Source organism: Leptodactylus fuscus, chromosome 5, assembly GCF_031893055.1.
Source record: "Leptodactylus fuscus isolate aLepFus1 chromosome 5, aLepFus1.hap2, whole genome shotgun sequence".
Lineage (NCBI taxonomy): Eukaryota > Metazoa > Chordata > Amphibia > Anura > Leptodactylidae > Leptodactylus > Leptodactylus fuscus.
This window is the reverse complement of record NC_134269.1, coordinates 14,167,499-14,187,092: the sequence shown is the minus strand read 5'-3', so window position 1 is coordinate 14,187,092 and position 19,594 is coordinate 14,167,499. Positions and strand designations below refer to the sequence as shown.

The window sequence follows — 19,594 nt, the reverse complement described above, 5'->3', positions numbered from 1 at the left end:
AATGTTTGGCAAAGTGCACTCAGGTGACATCCAATTGTACCTACCGATTCCATCCCATTCTGATGTGAAGGGGCAAATTTTTGTTATGGTAGGGAACATTGGTCCCTCCGCACCCATGGAAAGTTCCCCAGTCTGCACATTTGGCCATAGGCATGGGATGTCAACCACAAATGAAAAAAAAAATCTCCAATATTCTTGATTAAAAATACGAATATACGAATATAATGCGCTATAACTTTGTGGTAGTGGTACGAGTCCTGACTCATACTAGGAAAAAAGGGTAACACAGAACTGCTGGAGCAGACTACGCAGATTCTATTTGTAGTCTGTTACTATGAAGACACATGGGCCTATATAACATCAGGCGGAGATCTAGTAAATGAGGTTATCTACAAGGCTCATTTATTTCTTATTTTTAGAAGAAAGCTGGGTGCAAAAGTATAGAAACCCGAACTTATGAGAACTTATGTATTTCTGAAACCAGAGTGAGTCTCTGGAGCAGCTTCTTGTAAGGACCTGATGAAAGGAGCGGCTTTCTACAGAAACACATTGTGCTGTTATATCAATAAATTTATAGAATTCCTTGTGATGTTATTGTATATTGTCATGTACGGTATTATTGTATTTGTCATGTACGGTATTATTGTATATTGTCATGTACGGTATTATTGTATATTGTCATGTATGGTATTATTGTATATTGTCATGTACGGTATTATTGTATATTGTCATGTATGGTATTGTTGTATATTGTCATGTACGGTATTATTGTATATTGTCATGTACGGTATTATTGTATATTGTCATGTATGGTATTATTGTATATTGTCATGTACGGTATTATTGTATATTGTAATTTATGGTATTATTGTGTATTGTCATGTACGGTATTATTGTATATTGTCATGTACGGTATTATTGTATATTGTCATGTACGGTATTATTGTATATTGTCATGTACGGTATTATTGTATATTGCCCTGTACGGTATTATTGTATATTGTCATGTACGGTATTATTGTATATTGTCCTGTACGGTATTATTGTATATTGTCATGTATGGTATCATTGTATATTGTCATGTACGGTATCATTGTATATTGTCATGTACGGTATTATTGTATATTGTCATGCACGGTATTATTGTATATTGTCATGCATGGTATTATTGTATATTGTCATGTATAGTATTATTGTATATTGTCATGTATAGTATTATTGTATATTGTCATGTATGGTATTATTGTATATTGTCATGTATAGTATTATTGTATATTGTCATGTACGGTATTATTGTATATTGTCATGTACAGTATTATTGTATATTGTCATGTACGGTATTATTGTATATTGTCATGTATGGTATTATTGTATATTGTCATGTATAGTATTATTGTATATTGTCATGTACAGTATTATTGTATATTGTCATTTATGGTATTATTGTATATTGTTATGTACGGTATTATTGTATATTGTAATTTATGGTATTATTGTATATTGTCATCTATGGTATTATTGTATATTGTCATGTATAGTGTTATTGTATATTGTCATGTATGGTATTATTGTATGTCGTCATGTACGGTATTATTGTATATTGTCATCTATGGTATTATTCTATATTGTCATGCATGGTATTATTGTATATTGTCATGTACGGTATTATTGTATATTTTCATGTACGGTATTGTATATTGTCATCTATGGTATTATTGTATATTGTCATCTATGGTATTATTCTATATTGTCATGTATAGTATTATTGTATATTATCATGTACGGTATTATTGTATGTCATCATGTACGGTATTATTGTATATTGTCATCTATGGTATTATTCTATATTTTCATGTATAGTATTATTGTATATTGTCATGTACAGTATTATTGTATATTGTCATCTATGGTATTATTCTATATTTTCATGTATAGTATTATTGTATATTGTCATGTACGGTATTATTGTATATTGTAATTTATGGTATAATTGTATATTGTCATGTATAGTATTGTATATTATCATTTATTATATTATTGCATATCGTCATTTATTGTATTATTGTATATAATTTATTGTATATTGTCTGTTATGATATAATTGTCTATTGCTATTTATAGTATTATTGCAACTTTTCATTTACGGTATTATTACATATTGAATATTACCATGTATTCTATTGTATTCTATAATTTAATGCATTATTATATATTTTAGTTTATGCTATTATTGTATATCATAAATTGTATTATTGTTTATCATTGAAAATATTATTGGATATTACGGTATTTTTGCATATTGTCATGTACGGTATGTTATAAATTATAGTATTTTAGTTTATTGTCATTTATAGTATTATTGTAAACTGGTATTTATAGTATATTATAAATTATGGTATTATTGTATATTATCATTTATTGTACTGACAGATTGCCATTGTATTGTATTGATGAATCCCCCCATATAATAGCGGCGGTGATAGCCATGCTACTATGCTGACAGTCGGTGGGGAGTAGTATCACACCCCGTATTTGGTAGATGTATTCTTGTAGTGTTATTGTATTTCTGTGTATTAGTAGTAGTCATATTGTTATATAACTGTATACTGTATATAATGTATATCTCTATGGTATACACATGACATAACTTCATCTTGTGACTTGCTATCGGCGCTCACATCTGTCAGTGTCCCATTTATCGCCACCATATAGTGTCCAAACTCCATACCCTGACCCCACTGACTACAATCTTCAAGGCTGACTCAACTCGTGACTGTAATGTGACAGGCTGGATCTATACATATAAGCTACACCGCCCTACACCTGCTCTATTGTTCTGTTGCTCTGCCGCAGCTAGGCTGACACCATGTGCACTGGAAAGTGTTCCAAATTTATTGGGGTCGCCCTGTACCCCTTCGCCGTCATCTGCATCGTGTCCAATGCAATGCTATATTTTCCGGGGTGGAGCATGGAGGCCGCAGAGTATCCAGGGATCAAACTGACAACCGAGGTGGCCACTCTCTTAGGCATTGTCGGCGGAGGAATACTGGTGAGATCTTACATTATATGTTCAAAATTTTGGAAAAGTTCTAAAATTTCCAAAATTTTAGATTCTTTTTGAAAAATTCTGCATGTTGGTAGCATCAACCTAATAGACATGATGGTTAACAGTGGTGGTATGACGATGACGGTACCAGGTGCTCATAAGAGTCTTAACTAAGCGCCAAATATGAGAAATTTTTGAAAATCGGAACGGGTCGTAATGTAACAAATGTCTTCTGATGTTACCAGCCCAGAGCTGCATGTAGGATGTAATCTATAATGTTCTCCTCTATAGGTCCTCATACCGGCTATTCAGATTCATGCCTCTGGAAGGAAAGGCTGCTGCGGGAACAGATGGGGGGTGAGAACGGATTTATTTTTTTTACAATTGTCAAATTTGCCCATTTTTTACCTTTGAGTTGCCATACCGAGCTCAGAGTAATGCCCCACATAGGAAATATTCTTATCACCTCCGTATCTCCGTCCTCAGATGTTCCTGTCTATCCTGTGCGCTGCTATTGGACTCACCGGATCACTGTTCTGTCTTTGTATGTCTGTCGTAGCCATACACAGAGGACCCGTCTGTGGCTATTATCCTAATAATACCAACGCCCCCTCTAATGCTGGGAATGACACCCTAATCTGGGGGCGTCCTCTGGAAAACCCACTGCCAGAATACAAGTAAGAAATAGAAACAAATAAACTATGCTAAGAGAACGTAAAAAGTTATAGGAGCAGTATTATAGTAGTTATATTCTTGTACATAGGAGTAGTATTATAGTAGTTATATTCTTGTACATAGGGGGCAGTATTATAGTAGTTATATTCTTGTACACAGGAGCAGTATTATAGTAGTTATATTCTTGTACATAGGAGGTAGTATTATAGTAGTTATATTCTTGTACATAGGAGCAGTATTATAGTAGTTATATTCTTGTACATAGGAGTAGTATTATAGTAGTTATATTCTTGTACATAGGAGGTAGTATTATAGTAGTTATATTCTTGTACATAGGAGTAGTATTATAGTAGTTATATTCTTGTACATAGGAGGTAGTATTATAGTAGTTATATTCTTGTACATAGGAGTAGTATTATAGTAGTTATATTCTTGTACATAGGAGTAGTATTATAGTAGTTATATTCTTGAAGCATATAGAAAAGGATAGTAGGATCCGCTCGACCAGGTAAGTTAAAAAATAACTTTTAATCCGACATGGTTAAAAAACACACAAAAGTAAATAGATGTGAAATGACAAAAAAGAAGAAAAATGATGATTAAAACCACATTCTGATAGCTCTAGCTGACGCGTTTCAAGACGCAGGGTCTCTTACTCATAGCTTTGCTTGTATGTCTGTCGTAGCCATACACAGAGGACCCGTCTGTGGCTATTATCCTAATAATACCACCGCCCCCTCTAATGCTGGGAATGACACCCTAATCTGGGGGCGTCCTCTGGAAAACCCACTGCCAGAATACAAGTAAGAAATAGAAACAAATAAACTATGCTAAGAGAACGTAAAAAGTTATAGGAGCAGTATTATAGTAGTTATATTCTTGTACATAGGAGCAGTATTATAGTAGTTATATTCTTGTACATAGGAGTAGTATTATAGTAGTTATATTCTTGTACATAGGAGCAGTATTATAGTAGTTATATTCTTGTACATAGGAGTAGTATTATAGTAGTTATATTCTTGTACATAGGAGTAGTATTATAGTAGTTATATTCTTGTACATAGGAGGCAGTATTATAGTAGTTATATTCTTGTACATAGGAGTAGTATTATAGTAGTTATATTCTTGTACATAGGAGTAGTATTATAGTAGTTATATTCTTGTACATAGGGGGCAGTATTATAGTAGTTATATTCTTGTACATAGGAGTAGTATTATAGTAGTTATATTCTTGTACATAGGAGCAGTATTATAGTAGTTATATTCTTGTACATAGGAGTAGTATTATAGTAGTTATATTCTTGTACATAGGAGCAGTATTATAGTAGTTATATTCTTGTACATAGGAGTAGTATTATAGTAGTTATATTCTTGTACATAAGAGTAGTATTATAGTAGTTATATTCTTGTACATAGGAGCAGTATTATAGTAGTTATATTCTTGTACATAGGAGTAGTATTATAGTAGTTATATTCTTGTACATAAGAGTAGTATTATAGTAGTTATATTCTTGTACATAGGAGTAGTATTATAGTAGTTATATTCTTGTACATAGGAGTAGTATTATAGTAGTTATATTCTTGTACATAGGAGCAGTATTATAGTAGTTATATTCTTGTACATAGGGGTAGTATTATAGTAGTTATATTCTTGTACATAGGAGCAGTATTATAGTAGTTATATTCTTGTACATAGGAGCAGTATTATAGTAGTTATATTCTTGTACATAGGAGTAGTATTATAGTAGTTATATTCTTGTACATAGGAGTAGTATTATAGTAGTTATATTCTTATACATAGGAGCAGTATTATAGTAGTTATATTCTTGTACATAGGAGTAGTATTATAGTAGTTATATTCTTGTACATAGGGGGCAGTATTATAGTAGTTATATTCTTGTACATAGAGCAGTATTATAGTAGTTATATTCTTGTACATAGGAGCAGTATTATAGTAGTTATATTCTTGTACATAGGAGTAGTATTATAGTAGTTATATTCTTGTACATAGGAGTAGTATTATAGTAGTTATATTCTTGTACATAGGGGCAGTATTATAGTAGTTATAGTCTTGTACATAGGAGTAGTATTATAGTAGTTATATTCTTGTACATAGGAGCAGTATTATAGTAGTTATATTCTTGTACATAGGGGCAGTATTATAGTAGTTATAGTCTTGTACATAGGAGTAGTATTATAGTAGTTATATTCTTGTACATAGGAGCAGTATTATAGTAGTTATATTCTTGTACATAGGAGTAGTATTATAGTAATTATATTCTTGTACATAGGAGCAGTATTATAGTAGTTATATTCTTTTTAGTACAACCAACCACTTTTCTGAGCCATACATGTACCCAGAGTAATTTTACCTATCCCTATCAGCAGGTGGTGACATGGAGCACCAAAGAAAGTTTTTATGTAAACATAAGAAATCTCCTGCTTGAGAAGTTTTGGGTTGTATGATCACATCTACAAATTTTTATCTTGTTTATCCTACAGCAATGAGAACTATATCTACCATAAGGAGTCTTGGAGTATATGTGTGGAGCCCCAAGATGTGGTAGAGTTCAACGTCATCCTCTTCTCCATCCTGTTGGCCTCCAGCTCCTTTGAGGTGATTCTGTGCGCCATTCAGCTATTCAACGGTTTGTTTGGGGTCATCTTCGGCACCTGTAACAAGAAGGATGTTTCTGACTATAAGGACATGGAAAAAGATTACAGCGAGTATAATGATAAGGACACTGCGTCTATCTGCGAGAAGAAGGAAGCCAAGTGTGAGTAACTTCTCTGTATATAAATTGTGAGGCATTGTAATTTCCACATTGGCCAATAGAGGTCAGTAGAACAGATAAACATGACTGGTAGAGCAGGGGCATCTCAATTTACAGCTGCTGTAAAGATCATGGATGGGAATTTTTATTATTGATTTCTACCAAAATAGAACAGGTTTTTCTAAAGTTTTGTGGGTGATGAACCCCAAAAATTTCATCACTCACAAGAACATGCTGTACGATGGGGTAGTCAAAGTTTGCACCAGGGGCCACAAGACTTCAGGTGCTCCATTACAACTAGACTGTATATAGGGGATATGTCACCATATTGACAGGTCTTCACCATCTTTTCTCAGGTTGATGCGTCAACACTTACGCCGTTGAAAGGATGGAAGTCTTACGATAGCTTCCAATGACAATTACCAGTTCCTGTACAATCTGCAGTAGTTCTCCACCCATCTGTGCCGATCACCGATTACCCCACCATGTGCCATCAGGGCAGATATGGAAACGCAAGCTACAAGACATGAAGGACCCCACTGCAGGCCATCCCTGACTGATCGATAGATGTGGCCATACTTAAGGCTGTGGTTGGGTGACTCCATTTCCATTCTGCTTACACTATGTAGATAGAAAATCCCTGCAAGCAGGACTTTTCTCTCTGCCAATTTTGGGCGAAAACCTAGTGGACCCCTTTATAGCCTATGGAGTCCGTGGGTTTCTGCAGGTAATCGGTATTTAAGAGGATAGGGTTTCCATTTTTTGGGACCCCAAGTGGACGTAAAGAATGGAAACTCAAAACCTAGTGTGAACCTAGCGTAAGCAGAAAGGATTCTGGGAGACTGTGTTGCCACCTACATAGTCTGCCTACATAAAATTATGAAAATAAACAGAACTGAATTGTGTCTTCTCCAAAATCGACTGTTTTATACTTTTATTATATATCATTTCTTAACCCTTGAGATTCTGCATTATGTGCTTTAGCACGGTCAGTAAAAGCCTGCGAGTCCTTCTCTCATGATGACATGACGCTTGATGTCGAAACAAATCTGGGACCTGAGTCATCTCAAACAAATCAGGAACCTGAGCCACCTGAAACAAATAAGGGTCCGAGCCACCCGAAACAAATCAGGAACCTGAGCCACCTGAAACAAATCAGGGACCCGAGTCGCCCCAAACAAATCAGGGACCCGAGCCACACAAGACTAATCAGTGAATCGAGCCACCCGAAACAAATCAGGGACCTGAGTCATCCGAGACAAATCAGGGACCCAAGTCACCCCAAACAAATCAGGGACCAGAGCCACCCCAAATGAATCAGGAACCCGAGAATCCCAAAACAAATTAGGGACCCGAGCCATCCAAAACAAATCAGGGACCCGAGCCACCTGAAACAAATAAGGGTCCGAGCCACTCGAAACAAATCAGGGAACCGAGTCGCCCCAAACAAATCAGGGACCCGAGCCACCCAAAATAAATCAGGGACCCGAGCCACACGAGACTAATCAGGGACCTGAGCCATCAGAAACAAATCAGTGACCTGAGTCATCCGAGACAAATCAGGGACCCGAGCCATCCTAAACAAATCAGGGACCTGAGTCATCCGAGACAAATCAGGGACCCGAGCCATCCAAAACAAATCAGGTACCCAAGTCACCCCAAACAAATCAGGCACCAGAGCCACCCCAAATGAATCAGGAACCCGAGAATCCCAAAACAAATCAAGGACCCGAGCCACCCCAAAGGAATCAGAGCTATGAGCTACCCGAAACAAGTCAGGGACCCGAGCCACCCGAAAAAAGTCAGGGATCCGAGACAGCCGAAATGAATTAGGGACCCAAGCAACCCGGAATGAATCAGGGACCTGAGCCACCCCAAACGAATCAGGGACCCTTTCAACACCAAATAAATCAGGGACCTGAGCCACCTGAAACAAATCAGGGACCTAAGCCACCCGAAATAAGTCAGGGACCCGAGACAGCCAAAACGAATTAGGGACCCAAGCCACCCGGAATGAATCAGGGACCTGAGCCACCCCAAACTAATCAGGGACCCAAGCAACACCAAATAAATCAGGGACCTGAGCCATCCGAAACAAATCAGGGACCTAAGCCACCCGAAACAAGTCAGGGACCCGAACCACCCCGAACAAATCAAGGACTCAAGCCACCCGATACAAATCAGGGACCAGAGCTATGTATCTTGGGATTTTCGCTCATCTCTAGGCCCTACCAGAACCTCGACCTGATGGGCTGTCTACTCAATGTACAGATCTATATAAAGCTGGGACTGTTGTAGCTGTAACAATCCACAGAACAAAGCCAACATGATCTATACCACGCTGCGAATGCCAAAAACTCCTAAAATTTTAGAAACCAATATGGAATGGCTTTTGTTTCATTTTCCCTCCCAAAATCGCTGAGCTTTTGCACTAGGACTCGGAGGCTTTAGTTCTGCCCCTGAGAGATATAGTTACTTTTCTGTGACTCATGTGTGCAGAGATGTGGCTCAGAGCCTGGGGCCCCGATGCAATATCTATACTAGGACCCCCCACCTATCGTGTGTTACTGACACAGGGGCCCATGGAGTCTGATGTGGGATTGTTACCCCAGTACCCTGTATTATTGGTAGTCGGTGACATGTGAGAATCGGGGGTGTATCTAGAGAGAAAGCAGTGGTAGCAGTTGCTACTTGGCCCTAAACCTAGATGGGGCCTCAAAGGTCCCCCAGCCACATTAAATTGGACACAATTCTAAATAGAACAAAGCAGGTAGGGGGCCTATTACCAATTTTGCTTCAATGCCCCTGGTGAGCATCTATTGTTAGGTTTTGGAAAGTTCCATTCATGTAGACAAACCTAGAACCTTTGACACCAGACACAAATCTATGACCAGGTAACTATCTATCATGTGTTACTTATTATACTGGAGACTTGTTGTAGCACCCCTGTATTATTAGTAATCAGTGACGTGTGAGTGTCTACTACTAAGGAAGACGTTCTGGAATGTTCCATATATGTATGTAGACACACCTAGAACCTTTGAACTACACACAAATCTATGACCGGGCCCCTATCTATCATGTGAAACATATAATACTGGTGTCTTGTTGTAGCACCACTTGGTAGGCAGTGACGTGTGAGTTTCTATTACTACGGGGGACGTTCTGGATTTCCCATACATGTATGTAGACACACCTAGAACCTTTGACACCAGACTCTAGGAATCTGTATGGAGAAAGAGACCAACTATCTATTCCTTTACTGGTTGGACTGCTGACTGAGACAGTATCAAATAAGAAAGGCTTAGATACTCTGGATTAGCAGATAGTATCACACCACAAAGGATTAGATACACAGATCACACTTCAACTATATGGGGGAGATTTATTGTCCCTTACATACCAGTTGCAATGTTTGTTTGTTTGTTTTTTGCACAAGTTGGGATTTTTGTCAAAAAATTGCAACTTTCTTCACTTTTATGAGGGTGATGAGCGGGCGTGGCATGGGCAGGGCCACCATCCTGCCAGATTTATGATTATTTACCTATGCCAGAACGTGGGCCTGATTTATGAGGAGTACACATTGTCATGCATCAGATGTACCCTCTACCGGGGCAGGGGGTATGAAGATCGGTGCCAAAAACATCATTCTTCATAAATATCCCAATGGACTCAGAAGACAGTATCACATGATAGACTTAGATACGCAGGCCAAGCAGACAGGATCACATGATAGACTTAGATACGCAGGCCAAGCAGACAGGATCACATGATAGACTTAGATACGCAGGCCAAGCAGACAGGAGCACATGACAGACTTAGATACGCAGGCCAAGCAGACAGGATCACATGATAGACTTAGATACGCAGGCCAAGCAGACAGGATCACATGATAGACTTAGATACGCAGGCCAAGCAGACAGGATCACATGATAGACTTAGATACGCAGGCCAAGCAGACAGGATCACATGATAGACTTAGATACACAGGCCAAGCAGACAGGAGCACATGATAGACTTAGATACGCAGGCCAAGCAGACAGGATCACATGATAGACTTAGATACGCAGGCCAAGCAGACAGGATCACATGATAGACTTAGATACGCAGGCCAAGCAGACAGGATCACATGATAGACTTAGATACGCAGGCCAAGCAGACAGGATCACATGATAGACTTAGATACGCAGGCCAAGCAGACAGGATCACATGATAGACTTAGATACGCAGGCCAAGCAGACAGGATCACATGATAGACTTAGATACGCAGGCCAAGCAGACAGGATCACATGATAGACTTAGATACGCAGGCCAAGCAGACAGGAGCACACGAGCGGAGATGTCCATCTGTGATGCCAAACTTGAATGCCAGTGGAACAACACATCAAGGACAAAACCTCACGGACCCGGCACATCGGGAATTATCAGCCATAAATAAGTATAAAATACACACTTCTGTAACAAAATATAGAAGTGCAAGGAACAGACCGGGACAGTAGATAAATCCTCCATCCACACCGCCTAAGAGCTCCTATCCCATCATCACAACAACTCTGTGAAAAACGGCCTCTTACTTCAGGGACAAAGATTCAGCGATCCAAAATGGCATCCAAAAACAACAAATGGCCTCAATAGTGCAAAGGTCAGCAATAATAATACCGTAAGTCGATGGTTACATGAGGTTACAGAGTAACATGTGAACTAGACCCCAAGCCCAACCTCGCTCCTCCTGGAATGTCCTGACCTGCTCCGACTATCAAGAACAGAGAATAATAATCGGAGACCCAGAGGAATACAAACATAACGAACTACTGTTACTTACCTATCTGCCGGCTCTGCTTTATTCTCCGTTGCTGTCGGCCATCTTCCAGGACGTCATGTGACCGTGGCCCTGCATCGCGGGTCATATGACATCACGCAAGTAGCCAGGCCGAAGCCTGCCCGGAGTCTGGAGAGGTAAGTAACAATGTTTTTATGTTTCCTTACCTCTCCCGGGCCTCTGATCGTTATAGTCGGGGGTCTGAAAAGACCCAACAAGTATAATAGTGCTTGTGGGGCCCGCACCGTCACTTACTGATCCCGGCCCTATTAAAAAAAAAAAAAACAACGCAGCGGCAGCGGCTGTCGCCAGGCCCCCTAATGTCCCTGTGGCAGCTGCTACCACCGCTACCCCAGTAGTTATGCCACTGGATTAGATACACCTCCTCAGCAGACTGTATCACACATGAGAGGATTAGATACACAGCTCAGCAGACAGCATTATACATGATAGGAAGAGATACACGGCTCAGTATACAGTATCACACGGGATAGGAAGAGATACACAGCTCAGTATACAGTATCACACAGGATAGGATTAGATACACAGCTCAGTATACAGTATCACACAGGATAGGATTAGATACACAGCTCAGTATACAGTATCACACAGGATAGGATTAGATACACAGCTCAGTATACAGTATCACACAGGATAGGATTAGATACACAGCTCAGTATACAGTATCACACAGGATAGGATTAGATACACGGCTCAGTATACAGTATCACACAGGATAGGATTAGATACACAGCTCAGTATACAGTATCACACGATAGGATTAGATACAGCTCAGTATACAGTATCACACAGGATAGGATTAGATACACAGCTCAGTATACAGTATCACACGATAGGATTAGATACAGCTCAGTATACAGTATCACACAGGATAGGATTAGATACACAGCTCAGTATACAGTATCACACAGGATAGGATTAGATACACAGCTCAGTATACAGTATCACACAGGATAGGATTAGATACACATCTCAGTATACAGTATCACACGGGATAGGATTAGATACAGCGCAGTATACAGTATCACATAGGATAGGATTAGATACACAGCTCAGTATACAGTATCACACGATAGGATTAGATACAGCGCAGTATACAGTATCACATAGGATAGGATTAGATACACAGCTCAGTATACAGTATCACACGGGATAGGATTAGATACACGGCTCAGTATACAGTATCACACAGGATAGGATTAGATACACAGCTCAGTATACAGTATCACACGGGATAGGATTAGATACAGCGCAGTATACAGTATCACATAGGATAGGATTAGATACACAGCTCAGTATACAGTATCACACGATAGGATTAGATACAGCGCAGTATACAGTATCACATAGGATAGGATTAGATACACAGCTCAGTATACAGTATCACACGGGATAGGATTAGATACACAGCTCAGTATACAGTATCACACGATAGGATTAGATACAGCGCAGTATACAGTATCACATAGGATAGGATTAGATACACAGCTCAGTATACAGTATCACACAGGATAGGATTAGATACACAGCTCAGTATACAGTATCACACAGGATAAGATTAGATACACAGCTCAGTATACAGTATCACACAGGAGAGGATTAGATACACGGCTCAGTATACAGTATCACACAGGATAGGAAGAGATACACAGCTCAGTATACAGTATCACACAGGATAGGATTAGATACACAGCTCAGTATACAGTATCACACAGGAGAGGATTAGATACACAGCTCAGTATACAGTATCACACAGGATAGGATTAGATACACAGCTCAGTATACAGTATCACACGGGATAGGATTAGATACACAGCTCAGTATACAGTATCACACAGGATAGGATTAGATACACAGCTCAGTATACAGTATCACACAGGATAGGATTAGATACACAGCTCAGTATACAGTATCACACAGGAGAGGATTAGATACACAGCTCAGTATACAGTATCACACAGGATAGGATTAGATACACAGCTCAGTATACAGTATCACACAGGATAGGATTAGATACACAGCTCAGTATACAGTATCACACGGGATAGGATTAGATACACAGCTCAGTATACAGTATCACACAGGATAGGATTAGATACACAGCTCAGTATACAGTATCACACAGGATAGGATTAGATACACAGCTCAGTATACAGTATCACACAGGATAGGATTAGATACACAGCTCAGTAGACAGTATTACACAGGATAGGAAGAGATACACAGCTCAGTATACAGTATCACACAGGATAGGATTAGATACACAGCTCAGCAGACAGTATCACACAGGATAGGATTAGATACAGCTCAGTATACAGTATCACACAGGATAGGATTAGATACATAGCTCAGTATACAGTATCACACAGGATAGGATTAGATACACCGCTCAGTATACAGTATCACACAGGATAGGATTAGATACACCGCTCAGTATACAGTATCACACAGGATAGGATTAGATACACCGCTCAGTATACAGTATCACACAGGATAGGATTAGATACACAGCTCAGTATACAGTATCACACAGGATGGGATTAGATACATAATCATGACGTCACACAGGTATATAGCTATTACTACAGTGTTTGTATTATCTCTGGGAATGTCGGGTTCAAACTTCACAGGATTGTGCGGTAGTGTCTCACACAGCAATAAGGAAGAGGCCATCACTGAGGAGCTCCTTACCCCGACGTCTCCGGGGACCTCCTTTACTTTTAACCCCTTTCATTTTCATCCCTATTTCCCCCTACAGCCATGTGCACGGGAGACTGCGCCAAGTTTATCGGGGTGTCCCTGTACCCCTTCTGTGCCCTGTGCATTGTCTGTAATATATTACTGCTCTTCCCGGGATGGAGCACTGACGCGGTGAATGACCCCCAGCAGAAGCTCACACCTGAGGTGCTCTACCTAGGGGGGCTAATGGGGAGCGGATTACTGGTAAGTGAATGACTGTATTATGTGGGGACCATATGGCAGCATTATGTGGTATTATATAGTCTGTTATGTGGATTAAGGGTAATATTTGGTTGTTTTATATAATTTTGGGTACTACAGTGTATGGCAGTATGTGGGTAGTGGGTAGAGTACTATGTGGATGCTTTATATGATTTGCGTACTATAGGGCAGTATTCTGGGATTCTTTAAGGTAGTAGTATTGTATAGAAACGGCATATAACTTTATTATTATATGGTGGTATTTTAAGGGCTGTATATGGCGCTATTATTTTGACTCTTTATGATAGTATTATATGGGTTATTATTTCAATACTTTATATATGTGGATACGATATGGCAGTATATAAGGGTTCCGTAAGGTAGCAATTTGGAAATCGGGTTGAACCAATGATCGGAAATTGGATTTTGAAATCTCAAGATCGGCTCAACCCTACAAGTGACTTTTCCCATAGAGAAGCATTGACTAGGGTTGATCGATCGGGATCGGGAAAGATCGAATCCCGATCGGCGATCGAACAAATTTTATGATCGCGATGGGCTGGAAAATGATCGAAATTGGATTTTAAAATCGATCCTGAAATTTCAAGATCGGCTCAACCGTAGCTGCTACTTTTTAAAAAATGGGTGTAGGGCGCGTGTGCTGTGGACGGGGCCATTTGGCACATACTATGGTAGGTGTTGTAGTTCTTCACATCCTCTGCCTGACTGCTACGTGGACACGGTACTCTGCCCTCACTAACTCATCTTTTTCACCCCCTAGGTCCTAATTCCTGCCATTTGCATCCAGTACACTGGCCGTAAAGGAAAACTTAACAACCGAATTGGGGTATGATCACGATGGCAGCAAAACCGGATGTTTTAAGATCATGTTCCCATTGTGTTGAATGTTAGGGTGGGTGGCGGTTTAAAAAAAATCCACCCACTATTGAAGCAAGATTTACCGGCCCCAAGCTTCAATATAGATCCGGATCTTAAATTGAGGGAACATTACCAGTCAGAGTTACTGAGGAGTCTCAGAATTATAACAAGTGTCCAACAAGATCACAGAACCAAAACAACCAAACCAGTGATTGTGTCGTCCATAGTGGACCATGACTGGTGACGTGTATGGATCATATACACTAGAAGTTGGCAAATCCCCAGAAACTCAGCCATATAATCCTGCAGAATCACCAATGTAGATCAAGAGTTGATGCAAGATGGGTTTGATGAGGCCGTCAAGGCTAGAAGGTCCTCCTGCTTCCAACACAATGACCAGCAGAAGACAACCCCATCAGTGAAGCAGATCATATAAGGGTCATGCAAGTCATAAAAATAGAGAGACACGGAATGGGTCCTCTGATATATGAGTATCTGAAGAAATTGGTAAAGATCGAAGGTAGTACAGGCCTACTAAGGAACCAGAGATCCTCTTGAGGGCATAAACCTTGACCAGATATCAGACCCTGCCATATGACGCTCACAATATTGAAGAAAAATTCATCGGAAATTTGTCTTAAAGGTGTTTTATAAGATTATTAAGTTAGTAGCCTGACTTTAGGATAGGTATGAAGTTGGTGGAGGTCCGACTCTCGGCACCACCATCAATCAGCTGGCTAGTGTGGCTTGTTGGGCAGACCCTTCTGGTGGGCCTAAGGTATCCATCGTAACTTCCAAAGTCAATGAAACAGATCCCGGATTGCTTTGGCCCATCAGAAGACTGGATGATATATTCGAGTAAAGACAAGATACCACTGCTGCAAAAATTTTACGACAGTCCTTCAGGAGACAACCTCAGTGAAGTGGAGTGAAGTGTATTTAGTCTCATCTTCCTCTTGTTTGGTGACAGCTTGCCACGTATTGGGCAGCGATCTCCACAGTGGCCTCTTCTTCTCCCAGTAGGATGTAGAGTTTCCTCTTCTCGTCTGCAGATATGAAGTCTGGGATGTGGGCAGAGAGTCTTTGGTAGTAGACGGCCCTCACAGCTGAGTATTTGGTGCAGTGTAGCAGGAAGTGGGTCTCGTCTTCTAGAGCCCCCTAGACACAAGGGACTTTAAAGAATCCTTGTCCCAGCACAAAACTCCTCCATGAATTTCTGTCATGGTACAAGGGTCTTCAAGAATTCCTCATCCTGGCACAAGGGTTCTTTAAGGATTTCTCATTATGGCAAAAGAGTCTTCAAGGAATCCTTGTCCTGGCAGAATGATATTCAACAAATCCATGCACGGCACAAGGTTCTTCAAGGATTCTTCTCCCAGACCCAAGGGTCTTCAACGAATTTTCATCCAGACAAAAGGGTCTTTAAGGAATCCTTGTCCCAGCTGAAGGGTCTTCAAGAAATTCTTGTCCCGGCACAAGGGTCTTCAAGGATTTGTCGTCCTGGCACAAGCATCTTCAAAGAATCCTCATCCTGGTGCAAAGGTCTTTAAGGATTCCTCATCCCACCAAAACAGTCTTCAAATAATTCACCTTCAAACACAAGGGTCTTTCAGGAATCCTTATCCTGACACAAAGATCTTCAAAGAATCTTTGCATGGCACAAGGGTCTTCAAGGAATCTTCATTCCAACCCAAAGGTCTTCAAGAAATCCTCATCTAGCTTCTTAATATATAAACATTATTTTGAGAAGTCATTATTAATAATTTATTTTTATAGTACCGAACATGAATAAAGTTCCTTGACTATGTCTTCTTCTCCATAGATGTTGGTCTCCATCGTCTTGGCGGCAGTTGCTGTTTGTGGATCCATCTATGGATTTGTCACCTCGTTGCTGGGTCTCCTCTATGGCCCCCGATGTTATTACACCTTCCTCAATGGTGAAAAACGCTGGACAATCCCCTTCAAACGAGAAAAGGAATTTTTAGAGTAAGTGTCCAATATGAAGGAGAAGGAGAATTGCCACATATCTTATGGCAATACCCAAGACGTACCCAGATAGTTGTAAAAATACAGGCACTACTACTACTACTGTGTGTTATAGTCTGACGCAGTGTCTTCTTCTCGCAGTCTGGAGCGCAGCTACCTGTTCCAAAGAGAGTCCTGGTCCCGATGTGCCGAACCAGTAGGTGTGGTTGAGTTCAATGTCATCTTCTTTGCCACCATCATGGTGGCCAGCGCCATTCAAATCGTCCTCTGCGTCATTCAGATGGTTAATGGCTTGTTCGGCTTCCTCTGCGGGACCTGCCAAAGGAAATTTTACTAGACAGTGATTGTGAGTTGTTATCGGTGAGCGTTATTTTTAAGACTCTGTGCCCTGCTAGGCACACACTGACCACTAGGTGGGCACAAGATACACAATACTCAAGTCAAGATCCAATACAACAACATAGATGTCAACCGGGGAGGGCCCTTTACGGGATGATGTACAACCTCTGGGTTGTGACAATAATGGGTGTGGCCTATCTGAGGGTGTGGCTTGTATAACAGGGCTTGGCTAAATAAGTTTACATCCCCTATACCAAGGAGTTTTTGTACACAGGATCAGTGGTGGTCCGACTTCCAGCCCCCCCACCCCACCCCCAACAATATATAAATATATAAATCTGTATGCAGAGAGCTCCCTCTAGTGGTGCCTGGAGGCAATGAGAATTACAGTATATAGTTCCGCAGAGTATTTCAGAGCCCTGTAAGAGAAAAACTGAGCTGTGACTGCTGTACAGAAATGTTATGAAATTATTCAATTATAAAGACATTTTTACAGACATTGTTATTATTTATCTGTTTACTAAGATTTTATATTCTTGTACTACAGGAGTGAGAAGAGGAGGAGAACAATCTATAGGATCCCCTCCCCCATCGTCTCATCATGCGATTTATTAAAGTTTTTGCCAACAGAAGTGATTTGTAAAAAGTGATGAAATGGACGAGAAAAACGTGCGAGATCCTTGACTGTGGATACCAAAGGATACATGAAATGTGAATAAATCAGTCTATATCTGTAGTCATGGGTAATGTGTGTTATTCTGAGAGTTCACATGTTCAGCTCATTGCATCATCCTGCATTATACTCCAGAGCTGCGCTCACTATTCTGCTGGTACAGTCACTGTGTATATACATTACATTACTGATCCTGTATTATACTCCAGAGCTGCGCTCACTATTCTGCTGGTGCAGTCACTGTGTACATACATTACATTACTTATCCTGTGTTATACTCCAGAGCTGCGCTCACTATTCTGCTGGTGCAGTCACTGTGTACATACATTACATTACTTATCCTGTATTATACCCCAGAGCTGCGCTCACTATTCTGCTGGTACAGTCACTGTGTACATACATTACATTACTTATCTTGTATTATACTCCAGAGCTGCGCTCACTATTCTGCCGGTGCAGTCACTGTGTACATACATTACATTACTTATCCTGTATTATACTCCAGAGCTGCGCTCATTATTCTGCTGGTACAGTCACTGTGTATATACATTACATTACTTATCCTGTATTATACTCCAAAGCTGCGCTCACTATTCAGCTGGTGCAGTCACTGTGTACATACATTACATTACTTATCCTGTATTATACTCCAAAGCTGCGCTCACTATTCTGCTGGTGCAGTCACTGTGTACATACATTACATTACTTATCCTGTATTATACTCCAGAGCTGCGCTCACTATTCTGCTGTGCAGTCACTGTGTACATACATTACATTACTTATCCTGTATTATACTCCAGAGCTGCACTCACTATTCTGCTGGTGCAGTCACTGTGTACATACATTACATTACTTATCCTGTATTATACCCCAGAGCTGCGCTCACTATTCTGCTGGTACAGTCACTGTGTATATACATTACATTACTTATCCTGTATTATACCCCAGAGCTGCGCTCACTATTCTGCTGGTACAGTCACTGTGTACATACATTACATTACTTATCCTGTATTATACTCCAGAGCTGCGCTCTCTATTCTGCTGGTGCAGTCACTGTGTACATACATTACATTACTTATCCTGTATTATACTCCAAAGCTGCGCTCACTATTCAGCTGGTGCAGTCACTGTGTACATACATTACATTACTTATCCTGTATTATACTCCAGAGCTGCGCTCACTATTCTGCTGGTGCAGTCACTGTGTACATACATTACATTACTTATCCTGTATTATACTCCAGAGCTGCGCTCACTATTCTGCTGTGCAGTCACTGTGTACATACATTACATTACTTATCCTGTATTATACTCCAGAGCTGTGCTCACTATTCTGCTGTGCAGTCACTGTGTACATACATTACATTACTTATCCTGTATTATACTCCAGAGCTGCGCTCACTATTCTGCCGGTACAGTCACTGTGTACATACATTACATTA

At 40.1% G+C, this 19,594-nt stretch overlaps 2 protein-coding genes across 4 annotated transcripts; both read left to right on the top strand.

The window, feature by feature from the left end:
• Positions 1-2,866: 2,866 nt before the first annotated feature.
• LOC142202375 (transmembrane 4 L6 family member 5-like) lies at positions 2,867-6,886 on the top strand. The gene is made up of 5 exons (XM_075272467.1): positions 2,867-3,049; positions 3,338-3,403; positions 3,533-3,723; positions 6,224-6,498; positions 6,852-6,886. The coding sequence occupies exons 1-5, from the start codon at positions 2,867-2,869 to the stop codon at positions 6,854-6,856; spliced, it is 720 nt and encodes a 239-aa protein (XP_075128568.1). The 3' UTR covers positions 6,857-6,886.
• A 7,107-nt stretch (positions 6,887-13,993) lies between these two features.
• On the top strand, positions 13,994-18,215 carry LOC142204707 (transmembrane 4 L6 family member 5-like). Of its 3 annotated transcripts, none has more exons than XM_075276018.1 (5): positions 13,994-14,278; positions 15,057-15,122; positions 16,977-17,140; positions 17,282-17,340; positions 18,027-18,215. In XM_075276018.1, the coding sequence occupies exons 1-5, from the start codon at positions 14,096-14,098 to the stop codon at positions 18,092-18,094; spliced, it is 540 nt and encodes a 179-aa protein (XP_075132119.1). In that variant the 5' UTR covers positions 13,994-14,095; the 3' UTR covers positions 18,095-18,215. The 3 variants fall into 3 exon arrangements, with proteins under 3 accessions (XP_075132119.1, XP_075132118.1, XP_075132117.1); XM_075276017.1 differs by having other exon boundaries at positions 17,282-17,486; XM_075276016.1 differs by having other exon boundaries at positions 17,282-17,500; positions 18,027-18,112.
• The last annotated feature ends 1,379 nt before the right edge of the window (positions 18,216-19,594 follow it).